We start from the raw sequence: 10,876 nt of genomic DNA, 5'->3' as shown, positions 1-10,876 counted from the left end.
TATTCTTTAGATTAAGTTGCGTCAGTTGTTCCATGAATTTATTACACGTCGAGTAAATTAACTGTAGTCTCCGTAGTTGAACATATAGGAATTTCGGTATAGTAATCGCTGATTTCTTACGTGCCATATTTTTCCCCACTTTGATTTTCTTGTTGGGAATCTTAGATTTTGCTGCTTTTAATAATATATCTTTAATAACCTGCCATATACTATTAATGTCATTCTTATTATGCGAATCTTGGTTGAGCAATATTTCTAAATTGCTATTAACAAGTTCATCATCAGTTTTGGTTGTGTACCCCTGCCATTTATCGTTGTCCATTGATGCGTAATCAAAAATTAATCTTTCGTTATTGTTCCTGGCGCACGTAGATGCTTTGTAATTCCTGATGATATCGCTAGTATTGCATATGCACGTGACTATGTTGTGATCATTATTCGTCACAGCCTTCGCATCTATTATTGAACTGTGTATAAGTTCGTTTGTCCAGTTTGGACTAAGCCAAATATAATCGATTCTTGTACTGTTGCTGCCATTAGACCATGTAAATTCTTTTTTGTTAGGATTGGCTTCCCTATATGTGTCAATAAGATCATTATCCAGTAACGTGTTGAAAATTCGATTATTATTCCACTGCTTGGTGACATGTAATTTATCTTGATGTTTATTAACTATAGCATTGAAGTCACCTGCTATAATGAGATAATTATTATTATTATTATTTTTATACTCATTTATTTGATCAGTGATGAATTTAGCAACTTCAACTCTTTCTTGGGCATCGTTGGGTGGCATATAGACCTGTACTATACTAATCGAACATTGTTTAAAAATCAATTGGACATAAAGGATATTGTCTGTTGGATTAAGGATTTTTCCTATATGTTTCGCCCATTTGTCTTTCATGTATAACGCCATACCCTTTCCTTTTTTTTTAATCAGATCGCATTTGGACCATATTATATGACCTTCATTTAATTCGTTGTTGATGTATTTCCCATCCTTTGGTGATATATTGGTTTCATTAAGTCCAATAATATCAAAATCCTTCAGATCGTCTATTAAACTATATAGTTTGTCAGGATTTGATTTCAACCCATTAATATTATGAGTGGCAAAAGAAATAGTGGGAAATTTTGCCTTTTGTAGTTGGTTTTGTTGCTCATTAATAAATCTGTTTCGTTCCATGTTCAGTAATTCATTTATATCTTGCATAACCTGATCATCGATATCTTGTAAATGTTGTTGTTCAGGTGTATAGTTTTTATTGTATGCATTTGGGTATTCTCTTGTGCTGTTATTAATTATTTTATCTCGTATTGAATCCTCGTGAGATTTTCCATTGTTTTGAGCTTGTGTTATGTAATTATGATTCCTATACTGTGAGCCTTGATGTAAGTGAGAGGAAAAATTCAGATCTCGGCTATTGATCCGCCTCTCATTCCTTGATACAACTGTTCCGGAAAAGAGATAAGAGGTGAGTAAGCATCTTTTAGCAGAGACTCATCACCTCATCCCAGTCCCCTTGGCGATTTTGATTATTAGGTGTATTACTATATGTGCTTGAAGTATCAGAGGAAGTATTATCCGAAATGATTATGTTGTCTTTGTTGTTGTTCATAGAGCAGTGAGATTTAAGGCCTAGCGGGATTTTGTTAGATCCACTGGCGCAAGATGGTATATTATCTAAGTTTTTTTTGGTGATGTTGTGATTTTTCGAATTATGATTATTCTTGAATCTCTGATTCCGGTGGGTATGTCTACCAAGGGTTATGTATTGACCTTGTATATGAGGTTTATTATTCACCTTCTCTTTGGAATCATCATCATGGTTTGCCGCTGTTTCGTGTAAGTCTACTAATTGTGTTTGATTGGATTTGTCAGGTGTGTGATTGCTCTTGTCAAGTTGTAACTTCTTTAATTTACTTATGGCGCGGTCCCTTTGTGGCCAGTTGTAACCTAATGGGTGTCCTTTGATATTGAAATCGCTAAAGTGATAATTCTTGTCACAAGCATTAAAGAGGTCAGCCTCGTTTTGAAATTCCACAATGATCTTGTCTGGGCTCTGCTTGAATGCGCTTTTGGGGTTAAAAGGAGCAGTAATTTCCAATGCTTTCGCCGCTGTATGCTCTTTTCCAAAACCTATAAATTCACCTCTATGCTTCTTTCTTTCATCAAAATCACTAGCTTTGAAATGCGCAGGGCCAAGACGGTAAATATAGTTTTCAATATCAATGGACCATACATTCTTCAACAGCTGTCTTGCGTATTCGTCCTTTACTGTGAAGTAAACAGTCATAGTATTCTCTGACCTGTATTAAAAACTTTTGTCCGTTATGAAAAAAGGGCTACCATGCAGTAAGCGTCTAATGCTACTTTCAATGCTAGTTCTATCTATATTGTTAGGTACTTCCAAAATTTTGAACTCTCTACTAGAAATTCGTTGACCATGTAGCGTATAGTACTTCTTTTCTTTCATTTTAAGGTTGCTGTCCTTGAAAAAATGATTAAACAATCGTACCATGCGTCTCATTCCACCAATTGCGTAGTTCTTTATAATAATGTGTTTATCAGTCGCATTGTATTCTACTTCAGCGTAGTCTGAGAAGTTACGTACGTTAAGTTCGATGAAGGCAAGTTTATCATCAAACGAGTCATAGAAGTTTATATCATTAATTGGAATGTAAGCATCGTAAGTTGCGACTTTTTTCTCTATAAACGTGTGCATTGATGTTTGGTTGCGTGTTGAATGTTTTTTTATATCCGTGAGAACTTTCTTTGGTTTCTTAATTTTTGAAGGTGGATACCAATTGTGATCTGTCTTATCATCGATTTCCGTACATTTTTGATTGTCAGCTTTTGTTTTAATGGCTGATTCAAATTCTTGGATTGATGATGCGGCTTTTGATGCATCTTGATCTTTAAGATCCATTTCTTCCTTATAATTGGAGATTGAGTTGTCCATTATATTATCTTCGGCTTCCGTCATAATTACGTCTTGGTTAATCAGCCACAGTTCGTTCCAAATATTATCCACTTCTTCACTACCTTTCGATGAAAGCGGAGATGGAAAGACGTATGACGAGGGCGTATCTATGTTATTCTGCACTGTTGAAATGTCTATTAATATTTCTGATTGATTGTTAAAGTCGAGTGCAGGAATGGCAATGATGTCCTCCATATCAGATACGTGAGTATTCTGATTTCTGTTTTTTCCATAATTCGTTGATATCTTCGACGAAACTTTGCTATTATGTTTTTCTAAGTCCAATTCCTCCTTATCGTTGTATTGTTGTTAAACAAAAGTTACGTCTGTTGAATTAAGAGGTTGAAGTTCCTTATTTTTTGATTTCCGTTTCTTTTTATTCAGTGGTATAATCTCTGTTGTTTCTTTATTGTTATCACGTGATTGATAGGACGTAGTATCGGGATGTCGAGAATCCTTAGAGTTGTCGACATTGGGACCCGTAATTTTGTCTGTTATATCATTGGTTAAATGTTGTGTACCATCTTGGTATGGGATATTATTATTAGAAGTTGGTACAAGATTCCTAGATCCAGTCGGTAAATTGTCATTGTTTTGTTGTTGTGCTGAAAAACGCGCGAAAATATTATTTTGTTCTTCTTGCACCAAAAATGTTTGTACTCTTCTTATCCACAATGCTACCGCGATTTTAATATTTCCAAGCCTTTCCGCGAGCAAATATTCATCATGTAGGATAAGTGGACCAGCTAGTTTTGCTAAAATTTTGTATTTTTCATCGTCTATAAAGCTATCATTATTAAACGAAGAACCTTTAAAAATAAAAGACAATTTCGTAAAGTCCATGTTGTTAGTATCGTTAAAGCTGAAACATATAAACTATTAGTAGTTAGTAGCAACAATAACGTTGATATTTTATAAATAAAATAAAGTTTTTCCAACTCTTTGAGTCATACCCTGCAGTATTTTTCTGCTGTGAAATATTGGTTTCAATAATTCCGGAAAGAGTCCTTCTTGTTTGGTTAAATTAAAAAGTACTGATGAGATTTTATCTAATACAGTCAACTCCCTCTATAGTCACTCCCGTTATAGTCACATTCTACTATATAATCACACCAGTTGAATGTTCAAAACACTTTATTATTAAAATCTATCCTATATAGTCACAATCTATCTATAGTCACTATCACACCTATCCTCAAAAATCTTATATTAAAAAGAACCGTTTATAATCACAGTTATATAAAGAATATATTAAATAACTTAGCATCTAATAATCGTACAAAGATGTATCATAGCTTGTTAGAATCGTCTCACTGAGACGAATCGAATGGTGGTAGTTTTATCCTTTTCCGATCACTGGCTGACGAGTTATTCAACAAAATGTTAAACATCAGCATTATAATATTTCTTGATTTACGTTTACTGCGCCATTTAACATTTTGCTAGATTTCTCAGTACCTAGTGATTGTAAAAAGACGATTTATAGCTCGTTGGAATCGCCTCATCGAGACGAATCGAATGGTGGTAAGCTTATCTCTCTGTGATCAATATTGACGGAGTTATTACTTAAAAACCATTTAATATTTTTTAATTTCGGAAATTGATCTAGTGATTGGATTTCGATGTATCTTATACCATTAGATTCGTCTCGTCAAGACGAATCGAATGGTAGTAAGATCGTCATTCTAGGATCAATATTGGCAGAGTTATTACACAAAAACCATTAATATTTTTTTAATTTCGGAAATTAATCTAGTGATTGGATTTCGATGTATCTTATACCATTAGATTCGTCTCGTCAAGACGAATCGAATGGTAGTAAGATCGTCATTCTAGGATCAATATTGGCAGAGTTATTACACAAAAACCATTAATATTTTTTTAATTTCGGAAATTAATCTAGTGATTGGATTTCGACGTATTTTATACCATTAGAACCGTCTCATCAAGACGAATCGAATGGCGGTAAGATCATCTCTCTACGATTAATATTGGCGAAGTTACGATACAATAAAGTTTTAAGTATAATTCTGGCTAAAATTATGTTAATTTTTGGCCGGAATTATGACATACAAATATAAGAAATTTTTTATATAGTCACATCTCTTTATAATCACCAAATATGGACTGTCCCAAATGTGTGACTATAAAGAGAGTTGACTGTACACTATCTTGTTTATCCATTTTTTCTTGTAATTTTAAAATAGTATCATTATTATCATTTTCACTTGATGATGAGTCCATTTTTGCTCGTTTGTTATTTTCATTGAAAGTAACTTGTTTCTGTTTTCCAGTATTTACTGGTTTGGTGTTGAATTTTTGTTTAATTTCAGAAAATTCATTTTTCATATTATTCTGTTCTTCTTTGAAGTCTTTCAATAAGGTTGCAATTTCATTTATTTGTGTTTTAATAGTTACAATATCAGCTTGATTGCTGTTTTTATTTGCTCGTTTATCATGAATTGAACCACCTTTAGCTGTTCCATTTTTAATATTATTGTTATTTAATTCTCTATCAGTGAAAAATTCTTCTTCATCCCCCCATTCGTTCATATCACTTTCATCCCAATTTTGGGAACAATTTTGTGAAGGACGACTAAGAAAACGATTCCAAGGTCTTTTAGGTTTATTATCTCTAACAGTATCTGCATATGATCTTTTTCTGTTGTTTTGTCTATTTCTGTATTGTGCATTTGTGCTAGGAGTTGTTTACGGTTAGTATAATTTTTTCTTTCAGTAGTGAATTTATTGTCACATTCTTTTGCTAAATGATTGGTGTATCCACAGAGATGACAAGATTTATCTTCTGGTGGTGACCATTCTAATTGCTTTCGTTTGAATTCATATACATTATTTATTGCTATTTCCATATCTTCTTGAGTGAAAAAGTAAATATAAGCATATTTTAAAGGTTTGTAATTATTCGGTTGTTTAGGAATAAAACAAATAGCTCCACCAATTTCTTCAATAAATTGTTGTAAATCTCTTGCAGTAGTACCGAGGGGTAATCCATTAATTTTAGCGCACCATTGCTGTCTTTCTTTTCTTTTTTCATCTGATAAATTTAAGGGAAGTACATGGAGATATTCTTTTAATGCCCATATACTCCACTTTTTATAAAAAACTTCTATGCTTTTTTCTTTTTTGTAAGTGATATATGCATGTGTATAAATGCCTTTCAGTTTTGTATGAATTCCATTTTCTTCAAGTTCTCCATATCTTGAAAAAATGGCACGCAATTCTTTATTTTGCATATAAATTGGAATATTAACAACCTGAATTGTACGATCTTTAGTTTTTGAATTTTCTTCACAAATTTTTTCAATTTTATTTTCAACTGGGGTAAATTTAAATATTTCTATTGCAGGTTCAGGCAATTTGAATTCTAGTTCACATAATTTTTTTAATTCATTTTCATTGCTAACTTTAATGGTGATCATGTGATAAGTTGTATTATCAATTTGTTTTTTAATATTAATATAACTAATGATGTCAACTGCTGATTTGGCATTGGTAATAATCTTGTTGATAAACATTCTAGCATGTTCTCGGTCCTTCATTTTTCCCATTGCTTTCCAGATTTGTGGTATTTTTACACCAATGATGTTAATATCGTCATTAATGTCAATGACATTCGTTTTTGGAGTAGATTGATCTGGGATCTGCTCATCTGAATTGATCATCTGTTGATTATTTTGATCATCCATTCCAGATTCAGTAATAGTTGATTTTGTATGAGATGTAGATGCATTTGAATTCTTGGCAGATTTTGATTGGTGCTGATCTTTTTTTGAATTAGCCATTTTCTTTTTTTCTTTTGATGCAGCGGAAGTAAAGTTGGGTGTCTCATCGATAAAAGGGAGAAGCTGAAAAGGTTCTTGACTAGTTCCAGAACTGATTACCGAAGTAGTTCCAGGTGGCCTAGGGAATTGTTGTTGTCGTGCTTGTTCTTGCTGTTTTACTTTTCTTTTATCTTTTCTACTTAAAACAGGTTCAAAGTCATCCTTAAGTTCAAAGACTATCTTTGGCTGCGAAGGTTCTTCTATGTCCATCAGTTGGGTTGTTTCCGTAATGGTTTATTCTCTATCTTGTTGGTAAGGATTAATGCCTTTCGAGGTGTTACTGCGAGTGTTCCTCGAGGGACCTGACATACTTGAAAAATTTAAAGTTTATATTTCTAAAACACTTTTACTGCAGATATACTATATAATAAATGTATACAACGAGAGAGAGAGTCAAACGTTAGCTTCGCTATACTAACATATATATAAAATTATCTGAGACTTTTTCATCCAAATTTGGACTTATGGTTAGATCAAATGCAAAATCTAATCCATAAAAATGCACTAACTAATCCATAAAACCGCACAATTTTTCACAATTTTTCATAATTTTTCATTTTAAGATATGATTGTCAATGATCTAATGCATTCCAGGATATGATCATCATTTTGGCACAAAAAAATCTATCGAATTATTTGATATGAGGGTTAAAAATAGTTTATTTTTATATTAATGATTGTCAAGTTAAAAAAAGTTTAGATCACTAAGATCACTATAGTTATTTTATAATCTCACGTGTATCACATGATACAGGCTTTTCCCGATGTTAAAAATCATCAAATTTAAATAAAAAATATGAATATCTTCTGCGTCATAAAAATAAAAATAAAATAAAAAATATGAATAAAATAAATTGGCAGATTCATCTCTAAATAATGGGGGTCTTCACAAAATTCGTGATTGAGATTATGATTGAGATTAGAGGTTAATCTGGTTTCACAAAAAATGTGATTGAGATTAAGCTTAATCTCAAGCTGATCGTGATTGAAATTTTATATGAAATTTCAATCTTACTCATCAAGTAAGATTAGAATAAGATTAGCATTAACTTCGTTAACCCTATAAAAAATATATATACGGTTAGTATACTGTATTTTCGTATTTTGCGAACAGTATATTTATAGTATTATTACCGTATAATTACAGTATTTTCACATACTGTATATATTCGGTATTCTGCACACCGTATCATATATACAGTTTGCATACAGTATATTTTTCCAGTTTCACCCGTATGTTTTATACTTGTAAATAGTAGAAAAACTGTGTGTTTTATACCAATAAACAGTATATTGTTTTATATTTTATATTGCGAACAGTATACTTTTCCAGGATAAACCGTATATTTTATACTGATAAACAGTACTTTTTTCCAGTTTAAACTGCATATTTTGTACTGATAAATAGTATATATTATTCAATTAAATTGTATATTTTATATTTGCAAACAGAATTTAAAATGCATTTATAATCAATAAAATTTTTATTAAATAATATTAAATATACAAATATTTTTTTATAAATAATATAAATAAAAAACTAGTATAAAATAATATACTATTTGTAAAAAAAATAATATTAGCAAAATATAAACAAAAAAAAAGAAATTTAATTAGTAATATTATCATTATAAAAAAGGAATAATAAAAGGTTAGTAAAAAAAAAGAAATTTAATTAGTAATATTATCATTATAAAAAAGGAATAATAAAAGGTTAGTAAAAAAAAAGAAATTTAATTAGTAATATTATCATTATTTTAAATATAAAAAAGGAATAATAAAAGGTTAGTAAAAAAAAAGAAATTTAATTAGTAATATTATCATTATTTTAAATATAAAAAAGAAATAATAAAAAAGTTAGTAATATTATTATTATATTAGTTAGATATAAAAAAGTAATAAAACGATAGTAGTAATGTTAGTAATATATTAAAAAAATTAAATAAAATACATAAAAGTAAAAAAAAAAATATAATTAATATATGTTAACATATAATATTAATATAAAAATAAAAACATAAAACGGTGTACATATAGTTGTTTAATTAATATTGTTAAAATTCACCATTACAATTCCAGAGAGATATTAGTGAAAGTAATTGTTAATTGATATACGTGCATATCACTTTTTGTATAATTAGTAGTTTGGTACAAATATATATATTATATATTATCAAAATAAGTTTTTTATTTAATTTTTATTATTATATGTTAAAATAATTTTGGTATTCATTTTTATTGTCTTTTTTTTCTAAAAAAAAGAAGAGAAAAGAATATTTTTGAAAAAATAAACAAAAATAAACAATAACGTGTTGTTAATGCATGTGATCGGCGATCAGCTGAATTTTAATTGGTTAAATGTAGAAATGCGAAAATTAAAAAGCAGAAGTATTTTTTTTAAAATTTAAATCATACAGATTGTTTTTAAAGTTTAATTAGTAATTTAAAAGTTCTTTTTTTTAATAAGAAAATTTGTAAAAATTTTTCTTAATACTGCTTAATTTTTAAATTAAAGCCTTAATACTAAATTAGCTAAATTAGAATTAAGAAAAATTTGTGAGAATTTTCTTTGATACTGCTTAATTTTTAAATTAAAGCTTTAATATTAAATTAGTTAAATTAGAATTAAGCAGTATTAAGAAAAATTCGCAAGAATTTTCCTTGATACTGCTTAATTTTTAAATTAAAGCCTTAATACTACTAAATTAGTTAAATTAGAATTAACATATGGACTGATTTATGGAATTAAGTTTTTATATTCAAAAAACTAACTTTATTAAGAAAATGCTAATACAATTTACATGAAAATGATAGATTCACACCGCTGATATAAATAAAATTGATTTGATTATATATATTATTTTTTGATTTTTTTAATAATATCATTAAAATTAAAAAATTTAAATATAATTGTCATGACAAAATATTGAATAACTTAACGTGTATGTGTGCTAGACGAATGAATTTATATTCATTAGAAAGAGGTAATCAAGAGCTATCCATAAACCAAATATCACATGAATTGGATCACAAGTTGCTGAATAATTACGTTCAATATATTTATTTTTAACCTTTGACTTTGATCGTTAATATCTTCACATCTAGTAATTCGATTTGAATAATCTTTTTTCGTTCAGGTAGAGTAGATTCTGGGCTTTCATATGAATATAAATATATGTGTTTAGCATACATGTACGCCGAGATATTAACGATTTTGTTAATTGAATAAAACTCTGACACAAAAATTTTTAAAATTATAATTCTTACCAAAAGATAATCTTTACAGGTATTATTGGGCTCTTTTTACTTTACTTAACAAGTTTTAATTTGCCATTTCTGTTTTAAATTGAATAAATTAATAAAATCAATTTTAAAAAGTAATTAACAAGTAGAATAAAATTAGTATAGTAAAAAACAAAAAAAAACATCTCAAAAACTCTAAATCATAACTCACATTTTTATTTTGTATATATTTTTACTAAAAAAAAGAAGGAAATAAGGTTAAAAATAAATGAAAAAAGATTTTTCTTATTAATAAAAATTATTAATATTTGTTTTCTTACTTACTGATTAAAAAAAACCTGCTATATATGCCTATAAACTTTTCTAAGTCACCTAACAAAAATCTGATTGAAAAGTGATTGAAAAGTGATTGAAAAAGAAAGTAGTTGCCATTGTTATTTTTGAATAAACGTTAAAAAATTTTTTTTTATTTTTTGATAGATTTAGATCATCTGATTATGTAACACATACAATTTAAGCTTGTGAAACATAATTCTTGTTAAAATGTGCAAATCTTTATGTTTGGCTAATTTCACGAATTGGCAGATATAAGCAGTATTAAGAAAAATTCGCAAGAATTTTCCTTGATACTCTTAATTTTTAAATTAAAGCCTTAATACTAAATTAGTTAAATTAGAATTAAGCAGTATTAAGAAAAATTCGCAAAAGAATTTTCCTTGATACTATTAATTTTTAAATTAAAGCCTTAATACTAAATTAGTTAAATTAGAATTAAGCAGTATTAAGAAAAATTCGCAAGAATTT

At 28.8% G+C, this 10,876-nt stretch overlaps 1 protein-coding gene across 1 annotated transcript; it reads right to left on the bottom strand.

Moving 5' to 3' along the window:
* Positions 1 to 5,084: 5,084 nt before the first annotated feature.
* OCT59_002425 (uncharacterized protein) lies at positions 5,085 to 7,039 on the bottom strand (the record flags this gene model as incomplete). Its single annotated transcript, XM_066144498.1, has 2 exons — positions 5,085 to 5,632; positions 5,701 to 7,039. The coding sequence occupies 2 exons, from the start codon at positions 7,037 to 7,039 to the stop codon at positions 5,085 to 5,087; spliced, it is 1,887 nt and encodes a 628-aa protein (XP_065995656.1).
* Between the last annotated feature and the right edge of the window lie 3,837 nt (positions 7,040 to 10,876).

The sequence above is a fragment of the Rhizophagus irregularis genome, chromosome 10, assembly GCF_026210795.1.
Source record: "Rhizophagus irregularis chromosome 10, complete sequence".
Lineage (NCBI taxonomy): Eukaryota > Fungi > Glomeromycota > Glomeromycetes > Glomerales > Glomeraceae > Rhizophagus > Rhizophagus irregularis.
Note: the sequence above shows the minus strand (reverse complement) of the source record. Positions and strands in the feature narration are given on the sequence as shown.